Raw genomic sequence first — 23,608 nt, 5'->3', positions numbered from 1 at the left:
AACGGGGAGGGAAAAGCCCAATCCTGGGCATGGTGTGTAACCATCACAAATGCCTGTGCTCAGGCCTGGGCAGGCAGCAGGTATGTGGGGCAGACACGCCTGTTTGTGCTAAAGCTGCTCTGAGATCAGACAGCCCATTCCTGAGACACAGCAAGAACAGCAGTGGGTCCTCAGCCCCAGTACTGAGTCACTGAGCAGCAGCAAGACCCTCCTTATGAGATCACAGGCATCTTCACAGAGATGAGACCCCAAGTCCTGGAAGGAGTCAGAAGACCAAGAAGAGGAACCAGCAGATGGCAACAGCACCACACAGGGTCCACAGGATTGCTGGGAGTGGGATTAGGGAAGCCTTTCTCCCCTAGGTCCATCTCTGACAGCACCACCACTCCCCCCTCTACTGTAAATACCAAGACCTCCAGGATGCCGCAAAGGTTGTGACCTCCTCCAGCAGCTGAGCAGGCCAGGCACAAGCAGGCACTCCCCAGGTGAGTGAACCCCACTGGGGGCCAGCAGAGCCCTAACCCTGCAGGCTGCCTGGGCTCCAGCATGACCCTGGAAACGCAGTCACCAAGTCAGTCCAGACCCTTCCTGCTTCCAGGATTTTTAAGGGCATACAGCATGTGCAAGAGGCACCAAGACCTTGGATAGAGGATGAAGCCCATATGAGCCAAGGGTGTACATACAACTTTATTCACAGTTCTCCTGCAGCTGAGTGTCTCAGGAGCCCCAGCAGAAGCCCCACAGCTGAGGCAGCATTGTGGGGCAGCAGGTTCCAGCCTCCATTCTCAGCCTCTCCCAAGCACGTGGTAGGGGAGGAGCTGCAAGGGGCTGCTCCATCTTCCATCCTGACTCCAGGTCTCATCCGTAGGTGTCAGGGTCTCACAGTCCATGCAGCAGTGACAGCAGAGCAGCATCTTCCAAGGCCATCATGCTCCAGGGACAGAGACATTGTGTTCATTAACTGTGGAGCAGCATTCCCAAGCCTCTCCCATCGTGGAGCTGAGCTCCTCCACACACCACTTCCCCCACCTCTTCTCAACTTGCACTGTAGAGTTTACCCAGAAGTGCCAGGCAAGGAATAATTCCCACTATTTACCTCAAGCTTCCTTGGGCACACTGAAGCTGAGTAAACAGCAGCAGCACCACTGTGAGGAGGAGCAGCAGCACAGGAGCTCCATTTCTCCCTCCCCAAGAAGGAAAGGCCCCATTTCCCTCCCAAGGTGTGGGATATATCAGAAGCAGCACAGCACACCTCAGCCTCCAGCAGGACTGTTGTGCTCAGGTCCAGTCACTGCTGCATTAAGAAACATGAACATTGTTGTTATGATAGGTTTATAAAAATTTTGTTTTAATCACACAAAACTGAAGTTTGTGTTGAAGACTAAGTTGACAGTTCCTCTTAAATACCAGGATGCATAAGACACTGCATTAGGCACTAGGCAGCAGCCAACATCAGTTAGAGTCTGGCAACAGAAGCCATTTAATACCTCCCTTCATTCTTTGTGGAATTACAGGCTTTTGCAATACACGTTGCTCCCACTGACAGGTTACCCGAGGTTTCCCCCACCCCATCTCTGTACATCAGTAAACCTTGTGTATTCCCACCAGAGCAGGGTTAACAACATCAGTGGCATCACAACCATCAAAAAAAGGACAATTTTCTATACAAGATTTTTTGCAAAAGTTGCAACAGGATTAGTGCATTACGACAGAATCGAGAGAGAAGAAGAGTTGGCATGCTGGAGTCCAACAAAGAAAGACAACAGGCAGCTCGTTGGATGTACTATATTGACAAGATACTGATTGGTTACATGGAGAAACATACAATACAAAATACAGAAGAAACCAGTTTTGCTTCCCTCTGCCCCACCCCAAATACTCATCACTGATTTGGTCAACAGGTGGCCCAAGAGCCGGAGTTTGTCTCTAATGCTACAGTTTAGTGGTTGTTCTGGGCACATCATACAGGATCAGCCTCAGCTCTTACAGACAGGGAACTTTAAACACGTGTCCCAATATCCCTTTGTTTCCCATAGTAAACTACAGTGCTGTGGGACCTGGGTGCTGCTGGCCTCACCCGCGGGACGGCCGCGCTGGCTGTGCAGACACTGGGTCCTGCATCCACCACCACCAGGAAGAGGGAAGAGCAGAAGTTCATATATTAAAAAAGTGACTTAAGACTTAGAATTGAATTAGTATTTGTACAGAAAGGTGCAGGTGGAAGAACTCCCTCCAGCCTATGATCAGAAAGGGATGGAGAATCACAGCGGCGCCGGCAGCAGCCGCCCTACGGTAAGTGCGATCGTTAGCGTGGGTTCCAGTCACGTCCTGGCGGGCGAGGGGCTGCTCAGTTGCTGCAGCACTGGCTCCTGCTCGGCTGGCTGCTCTCCTGAAGGTCCACCACCCGATTCCTGCCTGGGCCACCAGGAGCATTCTGGGGTTCATTTTTTGGCAGTTTCTTGGCTAGAAGGAAACAGGGCATCAGTACGAGACTCTACAGAGCCCAACCGCCTCCTGCTGCACACCCCACTCTGGGCTCGGCCTGAACCATCCCAAGCCCACATTTCCAAAGGAGTCTGGGACAGGACACTGCCAGCAGCAGCACTGTGTGGCAAACCAACCCACTCCTGGCTCTGGCTGGCATCAGCTCTGCTTCCTCCTCCCTCACTAGCCCAGACACAGGGAGAGGGAACCAGCTTTAAAAGGCAAAGGCTGCACACACACTCAGAGTGACTGATCAAACCTCAGTGGCAAACTGGACACCTGTCCCAGTAAGAGCCACCAGCTCCTGGTTGACACAGGACCCTCCTCAGGACACACTGCAGGCTCTGAGAACTACCCCAGCCCCACACACAGGTTGTTACCTATTGCCATGAAGATTTCATTCACATTCATTGCTGTCTTCGCCGACGTCTCCATGAACAGCAAGCTGTTGTCATCTGCGTATGTTTGTGCATCCTACAAACAACCACACAGAGCAATGAAGGCACCCTGCCAGGAGGCCCAAGCAAGCTTCACACACTTCAGTTGTCAGCAAACCAACCACCAGAGAAACCCTGTTCCACCCTGGGCCAGAGATTGCCACCCCAGTTCCTGCCTGGCCAGGACAGCTCAAGGACAGGCTCCACTGGCAGCCCTGCACAGCTGGGGTCCCACAGGCGAGCTGGGGCACAGCCTGACTGAGCCACACACAGACACACTGCCCAGTGTTCCATCAGCTGGAAGAGTGGCACCCACTGCAAGGACATCACAGCAATCCTGTCAGAGGCTGCAAAGAGCCTCTCCTGAATGCTTGCCTGACACAAGGCAAGAGCTGTGCAAAGCAGAGAACAATTTGGGAGCAGTTCCTTATCTGTCTTGTACCCAGAAGATGATGTATCACACCCTGCAGACAGCCCCAGACGAGTAAGACAGCAAAGGATATTGAGGATAGGAGCTTGTGCTCTGTGAGGCCTCCTCCTCCTCCACATTCCCCAGAACTGCCACCAGTCAGTGTCACACATGCTGTGACAGACACATGGGAAAGGCAGGGCACAGTCCCTGCTCAGGGGCATCCTGGGGTCCTCAGCACAAATCTTCACCTTCACCCTCCCTCAGCATTTTACACAGAGCCACCATCTCCCTCAAACAAAAAATTGCTTTCCTGACCTGCTCAGGTAACAAGTCCTCTGGATTCCCACTCACCTGGAAGTCCACAGCTCTCTTGGTAGCAAGGTCTGCCTTGTTTCCTGCTAGTGCAATTACAATATTGGGGCTGGCCTGCCTCTGCAACTCTTTCACCCAGTTCTTGGCTCGTACAAATGTGTCCTGGAAGCAAACAGGAGGCAGCAGTCAGGAAGGGCAGCCGTGCAGGAATCCACAGGGCAGATATGATTAGAACAAGGCTTTCCTGTGAGAAGCATTCTGCCTCTGCAGCACTTGGCAGCAGGACCCTTTATCAGCTCACGCAGCCTTGGCCAGAGCTGAGGAAGAGGCCATGAGCAGCTGTCAAGAACTCGGCACCTGCAGGCAGGAACCTGCAGGGCTCTGCCTCCAACACCCTCCCCAGGGCACTGGGAGCCTGGAGCCTCCCCAAGCCCAGCCCACACTCACTGTGTTTGTGATGTCGTAGACCACGATGGCTGCCTGGGCACCCCGGTAGTACATGGGGGCCAGGCTGTGGTACCGCTCCTGCCCTGCCGTGTCCCAGATCTCAAACTTCACCGTTGTGTCATCCAGACACACTGTCTGTGTTAGGAAGGCAGCTGCAAGAGAAGGTGGGTGGTTTGCCTCAGCTCCAGCAGGACAGGCCCAGAGCCAGCACCAGGAGCTTAGAGCAGCTCTGCTGCTGTGTGGGATTGGGCAGAGCCCTGGAGAGGCCAGTCCCCCTCACTGTGGGAGCTGCAGCTCTGCTGTGTGACACTCCCTGCTCACAGGGAGTGATGGGAAAGTGGCCCAGAGAGCCCAGGCAGCAGCCAGCCCCCAGAGCAGCCACAGGGCCAGACCCTTCCAGCAGCCCTTCACAGGGATCACACAGTCTGGCTGTGGCATCACCAAGATCAGACCTGGGGAGCACCAGTGACAGCACCAAACTCAGCCCAGTCACACTCCCAGTTTAGTAAGTGGTTGTTTTACTGTTCCAGCAAATCTAACGCCACGTTACACCCAGGACAAAGACACCAGCCCCAGACACACACTGAGGCTGAGCAGTGCCCACATAACCCTCTGTAACAGAGCATCAAGCCCTGCTTACCCATAAGCCACACTTAGAGCTGTGCTTACTCCCTGGATGGGTCACAGAGGGACAACTCAAGCCTTTTGTCAGGACACCCCTCCCAGAACTGCTGCTCACAGACCCAGGTGCCAACCAGCCTTTGACTGGTGACACTGTGCTGATAATTTCAAGCTAAATAACTACTAGACTTGAAAGTGCTGTGGCAGTAGTTAACAGCATCAGGCTACAAACAGCCCCAAAATACCAGGTCATGGTCTGAAAAGATAGTTAAGGGCTATAAACCAAGCTGAAGGCCTCGGTTCTAATTAGAAGCAGAAATTGAGGCACTGGAAGCAAAGCCTCAGAGGCAGAGCACAGGGTTGCCATAGCATTATTCTCTGCTGTGCTGAACCTCACACCAACAAACAAACTGCAAATCAGGAGTTAATGCATTAACTGTTTGGCTCTATTTATAGCAAAAATCCTGGACCAGACTGAAATAGCCACTCTTGCTTCTGACAGCCTGCACTGCCCAGCAAGGTCAGCCCCTCCTGGCCACAGGCAGCTGGCACTCACCTCCGATCGTGCTCTCCTGGTACTCGTGGAACTGCCCCTTCACGAAGCGCAGGACCAGGCTGGACTTCCCCACTGCTGACTCACCCAAGAGAACAAGTTTAAACTGGCAGATTTTGTTCCCAGCTGCTGGTCCATTCGGTCGGGCAGCTCCACCTCGACCTGCCATTGTGGCCTAGGAATGCTGAGAGTTAGGGATGCTGGAGATTCCACACTGGGATCCACCTGGAGGCAGGATGCAACTGGAAGAGGAGGTCAGAGTTAGTGACACACTCAGGGACCAGCTGCACCAGTTCTAAAGGGTGGTTTGATCTGCAGCACCATCAGCACAAGCCAGTGGTGGCTCCTTCCCACGGTGGAAAGTTATCAGCTGCAAGCACCATGTGGCAGTTCCTGCCAGGCAGCAGCTCCTGCAGCAGGATCACAGCCTGCTGAGCCTTCCCAGAGAGGTGAACACAAGCTCTCCTCCCCACCAGTGGGCCCTCCAGCACTTCCACAACACATGGATGTTACACACACCTTGCTGTGGTGAGGCAGGTGAGGAGCAGCCAGCACACAATGGGTGTTATTAGAGCTTCATCTATTCAAACAGCAATTACTCAGTTCATGGAGGTAACTGAGGCTGACCTTTAGTTCCTTCCTCCACTCCAGACTTCACAAAGAAGCATTTCAGACTATTAATGCCATACAGAACCACCTCAGTGCCACACTGGCAAGAGACAGTTCTGCAGGTCACAAGGCATTTGGACAAAGGGAGTTTCTGGAGTTACCTGTTCAGCCCAAGCCCCCTACACCATGACATTCTGCACCTCCCAGTGGCCCAAGAACAACCCTGGAGCCAGGCAGGTGGTCTGCCACGGGCAGGGAGAGCACCTGGCAGCAGGGGCTGCCCCCTCAGAGGCCAACAGCTCCTCCCCATCCCCACTGCACACCAGGAATCAGCACCCAACCTGACCCAAGCACAGAGGCAGCACCCAATGGTTCCCACACTCATCCTGCTGCCTCAGCACCCTTATCCTACAGCATTCCAGGTCATCAGGCCACTGGTCACATTCTTCACAAGGACTGTTCAAACCCAGCAGCATCCCCTGGGATCAGCAGTGCCATCCACTCTCCAGCACCAACCTCTGGAGTGGTGCAGGGGGCACAGAGCCATGGCAGGAACAGCAGGACAGGCTGGTTGGCATCCAGTTACCCACAGGTGAGTGCCAGGGCCTCCCCAAGCACTGAGCTCTGCTGCCTGCAGAGAACAGGAATGCTTTCCCAGGGCACACTTATGGATTAGGAGTATTTCCTGTACCCACCACAACTCCCACCTCCTGTGGATGATATTGCTACAGCTGATCACATCCACTTTCCCTTCTGCTCTCCTAACCCAGGCTGCTTGCTGAGACACAACTGCAAAAAATGCCCCAAAAGCCAGTTTCTCCTTGTTCTGGGAGTATCCACGAAGAAACTCTGGGTGCATCCTGCATTTACCCAGCAAATATCAGATTTCCATGAATAAGAAGCCTAAAGCAGGTTGAACTGGAGCAGAGTGTCCTCTGAACAGGACACTCAGGCCTGCTCAGCACAGAGGAGAGTTTCAAACAGCTGCTTTCCAGGCCAATGCCTGTCCAGCTGTGATTGCTTGAGGCTGCTTCAACTGTGCCTCAAGTTTAAACAATCCCAGTTTGACAGGGAACCTCTGGAGGGACAGCCCATGAGTGCCAGCAGCTGGAGAACCTCAGCAGCTTCCAAAACACTTGAGTATATCTGACCTAGAGACCTTCCACCTCAAACTCCTCTGACCAGGCAGCAGTCAGACAGCTGCTGTTAGGCTGGTACCAGTCACTGGAGCTGGCAGGGAGGACAGAAACCACAAGGAGTAATTTCCAAGTGCTGTGAGATGTTTCAAGAGCCAGAGCTGTGAAGTTGTTGCTCTGAGTGGCCTGTGCAGTCTTGGAACAGCAAGGAAACTACAATTCAGAGCTGGGTCCTTGCATGTAGCACTGTCCAAGGGAGAGCAAACATTATTTGACAGGATGAAGCAAATCAGCAACTGGCTTTGCTGGGCAGTGAGGGAGCAGCTCAGTCCCTGCCAGGTGTGAGGCTCAGCAGTGGCTCTGCATCTCTGTCAGCCTGAGGAAGCTTCCACCTTTTGGAGTTTTCCCTCCAACCAGGGCTTGCAAGGGAACAGCTTTGGCTTGTTTAACCTTGTATTTGTTCCCAGGCAGGCCATCAGCTCTGCTGCTGCTTCAGACCAATGTTCTGCACATTAAATGCTGTGTGAATGTCTCTGAGTTACAGCCTCCTGAAATCTGATAGGGGTGATTCCCAGAGCAAAACAAGGAAATGAGTCTGTTGACATCCTAGAGACTTAGCCTGACCTGTATTTCCTCGGATCTTGATGCGTTTTGCCATCTGGTTGTGCTACATGAACTCCAGCAGAATCAGGCAAGCACCTCTATCTTCAGCCCATCATGGAGTGCCACTGGTCAGCACAGGCAGGGCAGCAGCCAGAGCCTTCACCACTAATTATGGAGGACTGGGTCATCATCTAAGAGTGGTCTGAAGTTTGGCTACACGACTTCATGTCCACATGAGAAGCTGCCAGATCTTTGGGATGTTTGAGTGGAATTTACACAGTTCAGACCCTGACTGGTCACAGATGGTGTCAGGCTAAGGACAACACCTGAGATCAGGATGACCAGCTGGTGGTCACAGAGAGAACCAAATAACTGCAAGAAGTGCCCACCAAAGCCTCAGACAACAAGTGTGCCTCATGGCAAGGTGGGCACTTTGGCAGCTTCTGCCAATGCAAACGTCTTTGAGGGTTCCTGTCTGACACAACTCAGCTCTCCAGGGGGAACAGGCAGCTGAATTCCACAGCCTGGACCCACACTAGGTCAGCCCAACCCATCAGTGGACACTGGCTTGAGGGACAGGGAGTGCTTCCTGCTGTATGAAGCCATTTCTGATGCTGGGGAGGCTGTTCATCCCCTTTTCCAGCAGAGACTGGGCATGCACCTCTCCCTGCTCACCCACACTCGAGCCATGGGTCAGGCAGACCAAAATAACCACAGCAATTCTGCACAGGCCAGGGAAAGCAGCTGAGTCCCAGCCTGCTGTGCTAATTCAAGCAGTTGAGGCCATGAGAAGGAATAGCACAGCGTGGTATTCATGTCATCCAGATTAACAGACATGAATTTTCCTACTAGTCTCTTGTAACTGGTGAAACTCAGCACTTGGGAAGTCACAAGACCTACAAAAAGGCTTGTGCTGTTTTGTTTACCTGCCCTACCCACCTCCTGCTCACTGAAGCAAGTGCAGGAGCTCTGCATCCCACAGCAAGAGCACCAATTTTTTATTGTAAACCCTTAAAACAGTCTCTTGTTCGCTTCGAGATCAAAGACAAATTCCAGAGCCTGATGCTGTCCCACAGGTGAGAGTTCCAGGTCTATCCCTGCTGCAGTTTGTGCCTCTCCCACACCTCACCTGCTTGCCAGGGTTTGCTGGAGGGGCCTGCACACAGACAGGAGTATTAAATTCAACAATCTGAGGCCCTAAATGAGAAAGCACATGCCAGGGCTGCTGCATTCCCAGCCTGTCCAAGCACAGGGCAGTTCTCCAGAGCTGTCAGGATGCTGTGGAAAAGCAACAGAGCCCGTTTCAAACAAACCAGCTCAGGACAGAGAACCCAATCTTCACAGGGAAATTACTGTCAGAGCCCCACGTTAATCCCTGCAGAAAATCTCACCACAGGGAAGCTGCTCATTGAAGGTGACAGAAGTTAGAGACTCTAATATATATATTTTCTCCCCCTGTTCACCGAGTAGCAAGGACTACTCTAAAAACTGAGGATATTTAGAAACCAAATCCTGAAGAATCCAGTTACTCAAAGGGCTGCTGCTGCTCTCAGCTATGCAAGGAGCTGCTTCACTGGGGATTTGTTGGCTTAGAACCAAAATACTCAAGACAAAAGCCCCAGTGAAGTATTTATCTTGCTAAATAGCTGACAGTGTTACATGAATTCCTTGGCAAAGAAAGCCCTGAAGTTGGCTGGTGGTTTTGCTTCACCTCACACTGCACTGCCCAACTCCCAGGCTGGACAGCAGGAGCAACTTCTGTGAGCACGACCAGCAGCCAGTGGGTCCCCCCAGAGCCACTCGGGGGCCCCCCAGCCCAGGTCAGCACAGCATGGAGTGTCAGCCTGACACTCCAGTTCATCAATATGATTAACAAGAACAACCTGTCAGAGCCTGAGTGCAGGAGAGTCCAGGCTGCAGGGGTAGGAGAAACAGACCCAGATGTTACAGAAGAGATGAGCCAGGAAACCTGCTTGAACTACAGACCTCAGTCCCATGAAGTCTGATCAGTATTAATAGTTCACCTTTCCACAGACAACACGCACCTCCCTCCCCAGAGAAAGAGCCCTCAGTGTGCTGAGGCCACAGCCCAGAGTTCAGAAACTGCCCCAAGTGGGGAATTTGTCACTGCAGCTGCACCGCAGCCCCAAAATGCAGATCCACAGACCCAGATCAGCTTAGACAGCAGTTCCAGCAGCACTCCTACAGCTGTGACTAACTTATGACAGTGTAACAACTTCTCTGTGCAGTCCCATGTGCGAGACTCCCAGTGACATGGACACACTGCTCACAGTTACAGAGAAACAGAATTTCCAATCCAAAGTTTAATTACTCATTGTTGGTAGCTACAGCCCTGAACAAGTCTACTTGTTTCTGTAGCACCAGCTCCCACTCTTGCTGTTCACACACACATCTGTTTCCTGACATCTGCACAGCCTTGGCCTCCAGAGCAGACTGTTTTTCAAAGCAGCTTTTCCAAAACAATTTTATCCTCAGAGATTTCAAGGCCACCACCCTGCTCTTACTATCCCTTCAGCACATCATCTTCCTTCCACACATCGCCCTCATCTCACACTCGCTGCTCTCTTGCTGTAGGAGCAGAGTCCTCACATTCCCTGTGCCACAGCAGCTCCCTCTTGGAGTCCTCACCCACTTTCAGTTTCCCTCAGCACTGCAAGAACCTGGTGCAGTTCCAGAGAACACAGGGCACAGCAAGGCTGGAGGAGCAACTCCTGAGTGCAGCCTGGACCTACTCAAATGGAACAAAAGCACCAAGGTTTTAATTCTGCAGCCAAGGTTCTTTAACTCCTGCTCCTGACTTTGCTCCCTGCCCAGGTGCCCTGGACAGACACAGCTTCTCCCAGCCCCACGTGCCTGGGATGGCACCCACTGTTCTGTGGGCAAGGAGGCAGCACCAGCAACGCAAGGCCACAAAGTGCCATTTGCACTGCAAAGAATCCGTGACCTTCAGAGTATCTTTCCCAGACGGCACAAAGACCTCCTGCCTCAAGCAGCTCCTTATTTGGAGCTCTACCAAACCAAAGCAAACATGAAAACCAGTGTTTTCTTATCTGTTTATGCAGAACTGCTCCAGCAGCTCATTGCTGTGCTCCAGGGGAGGACACCATTCCCTCCAGGACTCAGACAAAGCTCTATCCATCCCCAGTGCTGTCATGTCCAGGAAGGCTCCCTGTTTCTGGCCAGTCTGGAGTGTTTTCAGTGTTACTCCAACAACTTCTCAGGACTTGCATGAGAGCTGCAAACTTCATAGCCCAAGGGAAGAAAACAGCTGACTCCAACATTTCTACATTCTACCCTCTTTTAAGTCTGCTGACAGGAATACTTTGGGCTACACCCACTTCATTAGAAGTGTTCCCATTTCATTTCCTGTGTCTGAAAGCACTTGGCATTCCTTCCCCCTCCCTGCTCAGGGAGATGCCATGACCCCCATCCACTGACCAGGCAGCAGTGAGGGGGTTTGGATCCAGAGATGTGACTGGCAGGGCCTAGAGCAGCTCCAGAGCTGATCCCTCTCCAGATGCAGAAGAGCTTTGCTGTGATGGAGATAATTCCTTGTCTCATCACAACTATCAGGTTTGGCCAAGCACACACATCACCAGATACTTCCTTGCAGACATTGCCCAACTCAGCACTGGTTTCACAGGAAAGCAAATGGACCTGAAACCAACTCTGTTTATGCAAAACTAGACAAGTGTTCTAATTTACTATATTCACATCCAGATGCCAAACCAGCCTTCCCCTCATGCTCTCCAGTAACTCAAACCATTCTCCATGAGTCCATCTCACCTTGCCTGGGTTGTTCCCTCACCTGAAGGGGCATCAGCACCTACTTACAGAGAGCCTCGAGGGACCCACAGTGGCTGGTGAGACCTTAAACAAAAAGTGACCAAATCAGCCAGATCATCTTAGAAGGGAAGGTCACTTAAGAGGCAGATTTTTACTGTGAAGGTATTGACTGTTCCAACAAACTTATGACTCAAGAAGAGTCTGAGGCAACTTCAGCACTAAGCCCCAGTTATAACTCCAAGCATTGCTGTCCTTGACCTCCCAGGTCCAGCCAGACTTGTGCTTTACTTGCTGTGCTCACTCCAAGAACACATCAAGACCAATGTTACCTTGTAGCTGCCTACAGACACTATCCTGAATTCTTCACGCTTTTCAGTCACCCTTCTTTCACCTTATTATCCTGGTGAGCCAAAAAGAAACATAGAAGACTTTTAGAGTCAGAGCAGTAGTGGTTGTTATCAGGACATTCCAAGGAAGCTCACTCAGACAGCATGGCACGTCAAGGCAACATGGACTGAGTTTGGTCTCTTGGCTCAGAGCTGGCTCAGGAGCCCTGACCCCGCAGCACAGGCCCCATGTCAGGCTGCAAACAGGGCAGCTCAAGTGTGCTGACCCTCCACAAAAAAAGCTAAGAATAGTAGAGGCAAGTTGTTCCACACCAGACTTAAAATAGTCCCTGGGCACATTCTCCTCCCTGCCTTCCTTACAGGCCTGGGAACAGCCAAGGTCAGGGCTCCGCCAGCCCCGTCCGAGGGCAGCAACTGAAGGTCAGCAGGGCCAGTGTCTGGGCTGGGCTGAGCTCCCTGCAGGGCCACCACCCCTGCCCAGCCCCAGGAGCTCAGCCAGCACCTTCAGCATCACCAGGAACGGGGCTGGAGCCTTCCAGCACATCCAGCAGCACAAACCTGTTGCTCCCACTCACACGGGCACTCCCCGAGCGATCCCAGCTCACACGCCAGAGCCTCTCGCGCTGTGCCGCGACCCAGGGATGGCCTCGGCCAGGGCTCCTCTCCAGACAAGCCACAGAACGTCCCTGCAGCCCGTGTGCCTCGCTCAGGGCCCCGCAGCGCCAGCCCTGCCCTTCCCAAGGGCCCTCCGGGGGCACAGCTCTGTGCTGGGCACCAGCAGCAGCCCAGGGCAGGCTCCGCTTGCAGCAGATCCGGTCACGTCCCTGCGTTCGGCAGTTCCCGGGATCACGACCGGGTCTCCCGGTTCCTGCAGTTCCTACTCCCACCTCAGAGGCCGAGCAGCTACGACAAAACACGATCCCACCGCGCCACCGCCCCTGTCCTGGCAGGTGTCACACCTTCCCCACATCCATTCACCTTCCCAACAGCCGCAGCCGCCGGAGAGGAGCCGGGACGCGGCTCCGGGGCAGCCACAAGGCACGGGCTGCCGGTGCTGCTCCCGCCGCGCCCGACCGAGCCCCGACAGCGCCGCCGGCACGTTCGCGCTGAGCCAGGGCCCGTCCCCCGGGCCGCTCCCTCCGCCCGACGCGGCCCCGCTCCCGATGCTGCTCCCCGCACACCGGGGCCACCAGGCCGGAGGCGCCGCCGCCCCGCGACAGCAGCGGATACACGACCGGCCGGTGCGGCTCACGGAGCCCGACGGGGCGCGGCGGCATCGCGCCGTCCGGCACAGCAGCGCCGGCGACCCCCGCTCCGCTCCCACCGCGGGGCACCCCGGAGCGTCGGGGCGCGGCTGCCGCCTCAGCCAGGCGAAATCCCGGGGAACGGCGCCGCGCCCCCGGGCTGGGCCGCGCCCCGCCGCGTCGGAACGACCGGCCCCGGCCCCGGCCCCGGCCCCGGCCCCGGCCCCGGCCCCGGCCCCGGCCCCGGCCCCGGCCCCGGCCCCGGCCCCGCTCACCGCCCGCAGCGCCGCTGCCGCCGCCGGTGCGTCTCACAGGCCCCAGCCCTCACTTCCGCCTTTACCCGTTCCGCTTCCGGATTCTCCCGCCTCTTCCGCCCCCGCCCTCCGGCCACAGGCAGCACCGGCTGTCAATCATCATTGTCCCGCCCACTCTCGCAGACCCGCCCACATATACCGGCATGACGTCATGCGCGCCCGCGAGGGCTGCCGGGAGTTGTAGTCCGGGAGTGCCCGGTGGGTGCCCGGGGCGGGCACAGACACCGGAGCCGGGGCTGGAAAAATAGAGCCTTTATTTCCCGGTGTCGCGGGGGAGCGCGGCAGGGCCGGAACGACGGGAGCTACAGCGGCGGAGGGCCGGCAGCGTCCGCGATCCCCGGGCGCCCCGGAGACCCTCGCGGTGGGTCCCGCAGATCCAGGGCGGGTTTCAGGCCCCACGTTCGCCCCCGGTCCCCGCCGGCCCCGCTCGCCCCGGGGCTGCCGGGCCCCGCCGGGCTGTACAAAAGGCCCCGAGGGCGACAAGTATAAAACCGTATCAAAATCCCTGGGAGTGCTGGGACCGCGGACTCAGCGGGAGCTGGCGGAGCCGGAGCGCGGCTGCGGGCGGGAGCGGGGCCAGGCCCCGGCCGGGCAGCCGGGGAAGGACAGGGCGGAGCGCGGTGGCAGCGGCGGCGGCTGCGAGTCCGAGCCCCGGCGGGAGGCCGGGCCGGGGCTGTCCCCCCGCGGCGGGCACGGCCCCTCGATGCCCACCCAGGGGCGCGGGGCGGCGGCGTGGGCAGAGAGGCTGCGGACCGGGCAGCGGCGGGCCCGGGGGCTGGCGGAGGGCGAGCTGCGGGAGCTGGAGGGCACCGGCGGCGAGGGGGGCACCGGGGCGGCGGGCGGCGAGGGCAGGCGGCAGGGACAGGCGGGGAGCGGCGGGACGCCCAGGTGACCCCTGAGCAGAACCATCATGCCCTGCAGCTCCTGGCTGAGGTGCGAAACCTCCCGGTTGAGGTGGTTGATCTGGAAGGCACGGACAGCGCTGAGCACCGGCCGTGTCCCCGCGACCCCCGCCCATCCCCGACCCGCCGCACCTCGAGGTTGAGCCTGCTGATGCTCAGCTTTATCTGCTCTGCCTCCGCCGCCAGCGCTGGGCCGCCCACGTCGGTCCCTGCCGGGAGGACAGGGGCAGTGGCAGAGGGGGCTCCCCGAGCCCCCGGGGCAGCGTCCTGGCCTTGACCAGCAGTTGGTACCTGAGTGGGGAGGGTCCCTCGCCGCGTTCAGCAGCGGCGAGTCCGTGTTGAAGCAGAAGGTTTGCGGCTCCGATGTCCCCCCGTTGTCTTCAATCCCATCCACGACTCTGGAGCGGGAGGGGGTGAGGGCTGCACCGCGTGCCCCCCTTCCCCCTCCGCCACCGTGCCCACAGCTCCCGGGAGCAGCCCCGACCCCGCGGCAGGGGGATGAGCCCCCCACGTGTCGCAGCCGTACCTGGGGCTGAGGTCCGGGGGGCCGTGGGCGTGCAGGGAGGGGATGAGCAGCTCCGCCGGCCTCCTGCCCGCGCTGCCAGCCCGCTCCCGGGGCCGGCACTGCGCGGAGGGGCCGCGGGCCGGGGAGCGGCAGTTGCGCCGCAGGGCTGAGACCTGGCACAGCTCATCGCCCAGGAGGCTGCCCAGGGAGCCGCGGCGCGCCGGGCTGCTCAGCGGGGGCAGCAGCAGCTTGCGGCGGGGCGGGCTGGCCGGCGACGGCTGGAAGACCTCGTCGGGATCCTCCTCATCCTCCAGAATGGAGGGAAGGGGTTTCTCCGGCGCAGCACCGCTCTCCGGACGGGGCTGCGGTTGGCCAGGAGGTCACGGCTGGGCCCGGGCATGGCCACCCCTGCCCCGTCCTCCCCCCATCGCCCCGGTACGGTACGAACCTGCAGAACCTGCGACAGCCGCGGCGAGCGGGAGTAGCGACAGAGCCCCTGAGGAGAGGGCAGATGGCACCGGCTCAGCAGCAGGCACGACCCTGCACAGCTCCCCGGGGACTGGCTGCAGGTCCCAAGGCCCCCTGGCCTCTCGGTGCCCCCCTGGACAACCACACAGCCCCACACATCAGCCCCAGCCTCCACAGCCCCCCACTCGCTCTCCCTCCTCTCCTGCTGCCATGATAATGATGAACTTCCTGATCTCGGCCTGAGCCAGAGCCAAGACTGTGTCGCCAGTCTCAGCCCAGGCTCAGTTATCAGAGAACCAGCTTTGCCTGGAGGGTACAGCCAGCTGAGGAGCTTGACAGGGCTTCTGCAGGACCTGGTGCACACTCCCGGCATCCTCTACCCTTTATTTACACCCTCCTGTGCAATGGACATGGTGGGTTTGGCTGTTTGGGACCCAGAAAGTGATGTCCCACCCCCCCTCCACCAGGCTTGGGGGTGGTGGGTACTGGGAGATGCTCCGGAGGAGCCCCCGTCCTCTCACAGCAAAGCTGGGGGAGGAAAACCACTGCAGAGCAATTTCTGCAGCAGAACATCCCCCAGCTGCCGGAGCCATCTGCATGACTCAACCTGCAGCCCCAGCTGCCTCCTGTGCTCCAGGGGGCTGTGCCCTGCTGCCTATCCTGCAGTGCCCCCCAGTTCCCTCCAACTCCATTTCCAAGCCTTCCATCTGCCTCAGCCTCCTGCATTGCAAATACTCTTTCTCAAAATTCCCGGCTTGCGCAGAGCCAGGACAGGATGTACCTGCACACAGGGGTGGCAGAGCCACAGCCTCTGCCCCAGCCTTGGAGCCTGGGGACTGCAAGCAGGGAGTGCAGACTCCCCTTCCCTGGCTGTGTGCAGGACATGCACCCACCTCCATCTCACTGCCCTCCCGCAGGTTGAAGGTCAGGTCCTGATGGATGTCGGCCGTGAACTTGCTGGCGTACTCAGGGTAGAGCTGCAGCACCTCACAGAGCCCTCGCAGCCCGATGTGCTGCAGGTCGCAGTAGGTCAGCGCCTTCACATCCGCGTTGGTCTTGATCACCTGGTCTGTGCTGCACAGGTCAGCTCCGATCAAATCTCCTTTGCCTGCAGAAGGGGACCAGGGTGGACTAGCAGTGCCAGCCCCGGGCCCCTCACCCCGCCGGGCAGCAGGAGGGGCTGGGGCAGAGCCCACACCGCCTGCCCTCACCCAGGATGGCCAGGACCACGTTGTCCTTCAGCACCTCGAGGGAGCCGGAGCAGACGAAGTAGTTGGCCTGCAGTGCGTCACCCTGGCGCAGCAGGTATTCCCCCGGGGCACAGAACGAGGTCTTGATGTGGAGCGAGAGGGAGCGGAGGCAGCCCCTGCTGGCTGTCTCGAAGACGGGCAGCTGCAGGATGTCCTTGTTGAGGTGCATGGCCACGTCTGCACGCAGCTCATCGGGGAAGTCGTGCAGGAGCTGGGGAAAGCGGGGCCGGGGCGCTGGGCACAGCAGGCAGGGAGGGAACAGGGAGCAAAGAGAAGCCTTCCCACAGCCAGCCTGGCAGCCCCAGGGGACAGGTGCCTTTCTGGATCAGGGAATTCTCTGCTCATCTGCCCTGGTGCCTCAGCAGAGCCCACCAGTCCCAGCTGGCAGAGGAGGGCCCTGGCTGTGGTAATGGTCTGCCTCTGCTCCACATGTCTGTTCTGCTCCCCGTGCTGGCAGGAATCTGCCCCAGACCTGGTCCCTCCAGCACCACATTAGAGCTGGCCCTGCCAGGCCCATCATCCCTGTGCTGAGTGCAGGACTGGGCCAGAGGGGCCTGGCCCAGCCCCACCAACACCTCCTACCTCATTGGTGTCGATGCCGTTGTTCACCGACCAGGTAGTCTGGAAATACTCCAGCATCCTCTGCTTGAGCTGCTGGGGCAGGCGGTGGACACGGATGAAGTCCTTGAGATCCTTCATGCGGGTGTGGTAGAGTGAGCGGCGGGAGTACATGCGCTGGATGATGGCTGTGACGTTCCCAAAGACCACGGCGTGCATCAGGGCTGAGCGCGGGAGGGCAGTGTCAGGCCTGATGAGGGGCAGCTGGGGCCAGCACAGGACAGCCACCAAACCCCAGCCCAGGGCTGTCTCACATGGTACACGTGTCCATCACCTCCCCCAGCACCTGCTGGGGACCCATTGCTCCAGCAGCTGGAGGTGAGCCCACCCAGCCCTGCTCCCCCCTCACCCCCAATGAGCATGGTGCAGATGGAGAAGATCTTCTCGGCATCAGTGTTGGCACAGACATTGCCAAAGCCCACACTGGTCAGGCTGCTGAGGGTGAAGTAGAGGGAGGCGATGTAGGTGCTGCGGATGGAGGGGCCCCCCACCGAGTTGTTGATGTAAGGAGCCTCCAGCCTCTTGCCCAGCTCGTGCAACCAGCCTGCCAAGACAGCCCAGGGTTATTAGCACTCGCCGAGGGGCTGGTGCCCCACACCCAGGGCCCTCCATGCCCCGACCTCACTTTGCAGCAAGACCCAGTGTTGAGGGCTGCACCCCTGGCACCTCTGCCCCACAGGAGTGCCCTCTGCCCATGGCATGGAGGGACCCAGCACCCCGACCCGTCCCCAACTCCCTACTCACCGATGTCCCAGGTGCGGGGGTCGTTGCTCTCCAGCTCCTTGCGGCCAATGACGTACCAGATACAGGCCATCCAGTGTGCCAGCAGTGCAAACATGGACATGAGCAGCGTGAGCACCATGGCGCTGTACTGCGAGTACCGGTCCAGCTTCTGCAGCAGCCGCAGCAGCCGCAGCAGCCGCACCGTCTTCAGCAGGTGAACCAGTGACGTCTGGGGGGCAGGCAGGCAAGTGAACCTGGTGGAGCTGCCAGCAGGGGCAAGAAGAGACCCCAGCACCTCTCCCCAGGGCAGGGACCCTTTGCCACTCCCAGACTAAGGGGCCTGTGGGTGAGAGGAGAGGTCCTCCCCAAGCAGCCTTCCATCCCCATGCCCAGCATCTAGCACATCTAGCAGGCAATCAGGGTCACAGCTTGTCAGGGCACCAAATCCTGCATGGGAGATGTGGGTGCTGGAGAGGGGCAGGGAGGTGGGCAACAGGAGGGTGGACGGCAGCTTTGCTATCAGAGGCCGCCTTTATGCCAGTGGCCTCACCACAGTCACGTTGAAGATGTAGAGCAAGTCAAAGGGCAGAGCAGCGATCAGATCCACGAAGAACCAGGTGGCCACGTAATGGATGCAGATGGAGCGGGGGTCGTATACCACCTGGCCTGACTGGCTCACGTATGTTGTCCGGAAGTTCAGGATAATGTCTGCCCCAGGAAAGCAGGACCACCCCTCACCACCCCTGCTGTGGCTGGTGGAGCAGAGCCAGCATCCACAGCCAATGCAGGTCTCACTCCCAGAGTGCTCAGGGCCAGCAGCAGGAGCACTGCAATGACATCTCCCCTCTCTCCCAGCTCTCATCCCTGTCCCCCATCCTGGATGGATGCTCAGCTCCATGCACAGACCTACCCAGGATGAAGAGCATCTCCACTGCGATGTCACTGACGATGGTGCTGCGAGCGGCCGACAGACTGTCCTCCGTGCCCGTGAAGCACACATTGTAGGGGACAGTGACAGCCACATAGAAGGTGGCCAGCAGGATCAGCCAGTCCCAGAGCGCCTTGAAGATGCTGTAGTGGAGCAGGATGAAGCGGGACTTCTGCACCGAGGCCACCTTGTACTCAGGGATGGACGGTTTGCCCTCAAACACATTCTGTGGGAGCAAGTGTGGAGTGGTACATGGATGGTGAAGGGCCTGCAAGAGGGGTGAGGGCCACCACAGGCCCTCCTCCCCCTTAGTCTTGCCAGTCTGGCTGCCACCCCCTGATGCCAGGGTGATGGATGCTCTTTCCCTGCACTCAGGTCACCCTCAGAGACGGGCACAGAATGTGTGATTATGGCACATCAATTAACATGAAGTCAGTGAGGTTAACAGTAATCCCCTGGTGCTGCTAGCTGTGGAACCATGTCAGGTATCAATTCACATTCTGGTGCAAAGATTGCCTCTGCAGGGACATGGCACTGAGTGGCCATTCTGACTGAGGGCAGAGCCGGGGCCATCCCACCCAAGTCCCCAAAATTCAACATGGATGCACTGACACCCTTTACATGCTCACCAGCTCTGGGCTCTAGTGTCTCTTGGACCCTCTATCTGGCCCCACAGCTGCAGGTGGTGCCTGGGGACCCTGTGCTGCGTACTGCAGCCATGAGAAGGGGCTGGCACAGGACCAGCTCTGGTCCCTACCCTGTCTGGTGGCCCCACGGCTCTGGCAGCCTGGTAACGGTGCTCCCTGGGGCCAGGACAGCTGCGCTCAGAGCCAGCACCAGAGTTTCCTGACAGCAAGTGTGTGAGGAGAGGCACAACCCTGCCACAGCTGCCAGACCTGCTGTCCTCATGGCAAGCTCTGGGCACGTGCTGGGCTGTTCTGCTGCCAAGCAAACACATGTGGCTGCCAGGGATGGGGAGCACTTTGGTGCTGAGGAGGCCAGGGATGAGTGTGCATGGGAACAACATCCCAGCAAGGCTGGGCTCTGCTGGGATCTGCCCCTGAGAGAGCTGCTGCACTGCCAGTGCACTGCAGCCCTGGCTCGGGAGGCACTGGATGAAGCTGATGGTCTCCCCAGTCCTTACACGGTTGATTTTCACCTCGCCATGGTCCCTCCTGGCAAACTGGCTGCTGATTCGGTGCAGCACCGTCCGGCCCTGCCTGCGCGCGGCCCGCAGGTGTGAACTTCCAGGCTTCTTGTTCCTCTGCTTCTCTGCAGCAGACAAGACACACTGGGTTAGTGAGAGTGCTGTGCCAAGAGTGTACATGGCAGGCAGAACCCTCCAGGGAACAGGGATTCCCTTTGCACATGCCCACCAAACACACTTCTCCCCAAATCCCATCCCCATCCCACAGCCATGGCTCACCCTCCTTTTTGTCCCCTTGGTGGCTCCTGCCCCGGCTCTCTGTGATGTCCTTGAAGGAGAAGAGGAAGAGTACCACCTCCCCCTTCTCATTCTTGATGGGCATGATGTCCAGCAAGCACCAGAAGGCAGCTCCTGCGTGGAGGAAAAGGGTGGTGAAGGCAGGGCAGCCCAGCCCCGCTGCTTGGTGGCTTCCCCCCAGGGCCAGCCGGAGCTGCGGGCAGGGACCCAGCCCCAGCGCCACTCACCACCCTTCTTGTAGAAGCAGACCTCGGACTGGTACTCCTGCCTGCCGTCCAGAGCCTTCTCGATGCCCTGCAGGACGGGCTCGCTGGTCTCGACCCCGCACAGGAAGCGGCAGCTGCAGTTCTTCTGCATGACCTCGGTGCGGGCGAAGCCGGTGAGGTCGCAGAAGCCGTCAGAGCAGTAGACGATGGGGAAGCCACACCGGCCCTGTGCGTTGGCCAGGATGAAATTGCTGTCTGAAAGGAGACACAGCTGTCCCTGAGGACTTGGGGCCACACGATGGGGCCCAAAGGGCAGCACAGCCTGCCCAGCCCTCCCAGCCCCACACAAGTCCCTCTGAGAAGCAGAGTCAGGTTCCCATCTGGCTGCCCCCAGCTGCTCCCAGAGCTCACCTATCACCTTCCATGTTGCCCCAGAGGCCCCAGCCCTGGCAGGACCCCAGTCTCATGCACTGGAAGGGGAAGGACCCTGGATTCTTCTCGCGGCCCCCATTGCCCACGCGAGGCGACTCACGCCTCGCCCTCACCATCTGCCACTCCAGCTCTGCCCAGGCTCAGGCAGCTTAGCAGGAGCAGCAGCACACCCAGCTGGGTGCTGCCAGCCCAGGGGTGCCCAGCTGTGGTGCTGAGATCCCCAGAGGTCTGGGGTGCTATAGCACCAGCTGAGAGGGTGGGAGAAAAGCCAGGAGCCTGGAGGAAGTCAAGGGCTGGTGGCCAGCCAGCATGAGTGAGAGGTGAGCTACAGCATCCTCAGTCTATCAGCACCACAGAGCTTTCCCAGCATGACTCTGCCCTTGCAGGGAGGTGGCACCAGGCACAGTAAAGCCATCGCCAGCCCTATGCCCTGCCCAGTTACAGAATGACTGCTCTGCCCTGCAGCCCCCAGCCATGGGCTCTGCCCTGAGTCCACAGTGGCTTCTGCTGCAGTCCCTGTGCCAGTGAGACAGATGGACTCACTCTAGCAGAGCCAAGGAAGCAGGTGTGTGGCCAGCGTGGGCTGCAATTGCACCCTGCATGGGCAGACAGGGCTGTCCTCAACTCCACCACGGTCTCCAGTGGTGGGTTCTCAGCCCAGAACTCCTGCACCACACAGCCAGGAGCAGGCAGATGTGCTCTGCTCCCTCTCATAGCAGAGAGGAACCCACAGTGATGCCAACACCTGCACACTGTGGGCAAAGCGGTTCCAGGGGAGGGCAAGGGCAGCAGAGGCTGCAGGAGGGAGGGAATTGGAGCCACGGGCAGCCCTGGCTGATGAGGGTGCAGTGGGGCCACCACAGCACAGCTCAGCCCAGGATTAGCTCGGAGAAGCAAAAATAGCCTGAAGCTGTGACTAAAGCCAGATTTTGGCTCTGGGGAGCTGGGATTATGGTGATGTCCAGGATGTGTTATTAGAAAAGAAAACAAGGGTTTGCATTTGGGAGTGGCTCCACCAAGCTGGGGGATGTAGCCCTGAGGGTCTCAGTATCCCCCAGTTATGCTGGCCAGCGTGCCTCACCAGGAGCCTCGGGCCCAGCACAGAGGATGCCCGGGAGAGGCAGGGTTAACTCCCACCGAGTATCAGTGCGCTAAACCCCTCTCCATGGCAGATAAAGCCGATAAGAGGCACATCAAACCTGCAAAGCCCCGCACTGTTTAAAAGTGCCCAGAGGCGGTTGGGCACCTGCGGGCAAGGGGCTGCCAGGGGCTTCGAGGCAAAGCCCGGCTTCCAGGGGCAAATTCCCAGGGCTTTGCATCGGGGTATTTCCTGGGGGCCCTTCCCTTGGAGAGCCATATGCAGGCGCTGTGTCTGTGCAGAAGGACAGTGGGATACCCGCGCAAGGCACAGGCGGTTCTGTCCCTGCACCTCCAGGCACAGCTCGGTCGGAGCTTGGGAAGGCTCAGGGGCCAGCTGCCCCCTCACACATTACATCCCACATGTAACGTCCCAAATCCCAGCTCCTCTGGGCAAACGACCCCTGAGCCACAGGGTGGCTCCGTGTCACTACAGGCCAGGAGCCAGCCCAGCATCGCAGCCAGCACATGCCCCGGAGTACCCGACGGTGCCCTGAGAAGTGGCTGCAGGAAACCCAGTGCCATCTTCATGCCGGTCCCTCCCAGCAAGAGAGGAGATGCCCAGCCCTGCAGGCAGCTGGCCTGGGAGCCCCCTGCTCTGGGTGGTTTTCTCTGGGAGCTGAGGTCAGCCCTGAACGCGGCTCCTCTCCGGGTGGTGTGTGGTGTCAGCAGGGATGGCCCCGGGGCATGATCCATCCCGACTTCTATCCATCCCGGCTTCAATCCACCCTGGCCCTGGCACACGGTAACAGAGGGGAGGGAGCTCAGCGCCCGGAGACACGGACACCGCTCGGGAACGGGACGGGGTAACGCGGGGCCCCGGGGATCCCAGGTCAGCCCCGGCGGCGTGAGACCCGCCTTGCGCCCTCCGGGGCTCCTCCGCCCCTGCCGGGGCCCCGCACGGCACCTCCCGCCGCCACCGGGATCTGTCCCTGGTGCTGAGCCCGGCTGCGTCGACACCGAGCGGCACCGGGGGCGACACCGAGCGGCACCGGGGGCGACACCGAGCGGCACCGGCGGCGGGCGCGGAGAGAGCATCGTCGGGGCGGCCGGGACAGGGACAGGGGGAGTCCCGGAGCACCGAGCCCGGACACGGACACGGAAGGGTCCACGAACAGCGCGTGGATGATCGCGCTCGGCCAAGCCGCGGGGGCTCCGTGGCCCGACCGAGTCCTGTCCCCTCGCAGTTTCCTGCGGGCATCGCCACCCCCGCCCTGTCACCCCCCACACCTCCCACCTCCTCGGCCCGGTCCCGGCCTTACGTGTGCCATCGAAGCGGGTGGCGATGGTGTCCAGGAAAGTGTTCTGAGGCGCCAGCAGCCCCTTCATCACCGGCATCGTCCCGCCCGGCCGCCCGCCGAGGGGCTGCGGCGGCGGGGCTGCCTCCGCCGCCCCCGGGCCCTCCGCAGCGTCGCGGGCTGATCCCGGCCCGCCCGGGGCTCCCGGCCCGCCCCCGCCCCGCCCCGGCACCGGGAGGGGCCTCGGCACCGACGGACACGGGCCCCCGCCCGCGGGCACGGCACTTGGTCCCCGCGGCGCATCGCGTTGGTGGCGCCGGGACCGGCTCGGCACAGACTCGGCACCGCACCCGCCGAACGGGGAGGCGTCGGGACTCCCCCGGCTCCAGGACCCGCTCAGCCCCGGCCCCCCTGGGCCCACGGAGGAAGGA

The 23,608-nt window shown here is 59.1% G+C and overlaps 2 protein-coding genes across 2 annotated transcripts; both read right to left on the bottom strand.

Annotated features, from left to right (window-relative positions):
• Positions 1-1,327: 1,327 nt before the first annotated feature.
• RAB5C (RAB5C, member RAS oncogene family) lies at positions 1,328-13,377 on the bottom strand. Its single transcript, XM_071577213.1, has 6 exons — positions 13,288-13,377; positions 5,270-5,508; positions 4,093-4,244; positions 3,685-3,807; positions 2,865-2,958; positions 1,328-2,463 (listed from the first exon to the last, which is right to left on the bottom strand). The coding sequence occupies exons 2-6, from the start codon at positions 5,433-5,435 to the stop codon at positions 2,348-2,350; spliced, it is 651 nt and encodes a 216-aa protein (XP_071433314.1). The 5' UTR covers positions 5,436-5,508; positions 13,288-13,377; the 3' UTR covers positions 1,328-2,347.
• Positions 13,378-13,784: 407 nt separating this feature from the next.
• KCNH4 (potassium voltage-gated channel subfamily H member 4) lies at positions 13,785-23,361 on the bottom strand. The gene is made up of 16 exons (XM_071577218.1): positions 23,202-23,361; positions 20,392-20,625; positions 20,147-20,278; positions 19,865-19,992; positions 18,703-18,946; positions 18,343-18,500; positions 17,814-18,021; positions 17,419-17,613; positions 17,034-17,233; positions 16,413-16,662; positions 16,095-16,309; positions 15,182-15,229; positions 14,755-15,095; positions 14,520-14,626; positions 14,361-14,437; positions 13,785-14,289 (listed from the first exon to the last, which is right to left on the bottom strand). Exons 1-16 carry the CDS (start codon positions 23,275-23,277, stop codon positions 13,855-13,857), a joined length of 3,048 nt encoding a protein of 1,015 aa, XP_071433319.1. The 5' UTR covers positions 23,278-23,361; the 3' UTR covers positions 13,785-13,854.
• Between the last annotated feature and the right edge of the window lie 247 nt (positions 23,362-23,608).

The sequence above is a fragment of the Pithys albifrons genome, chromosome 25 (genome assembly GCF_047495875.1).
Source record: "Pithys albifrons albifrons isolate INPA30051 chromosome 25, PitAlb_v1, whole genome shotgun sequence".
NCBI classification, from domain to species: Eukaryota; Metazoa; Chordata; class Aves; order Passeriformes; family Thamnophilidae; genus Pithys; species Pithys albifrons.
Note: the sequence above shows the minus strand (reverse complement) of the source record. Positions and strands in the feature narration are given on the sequence as shown.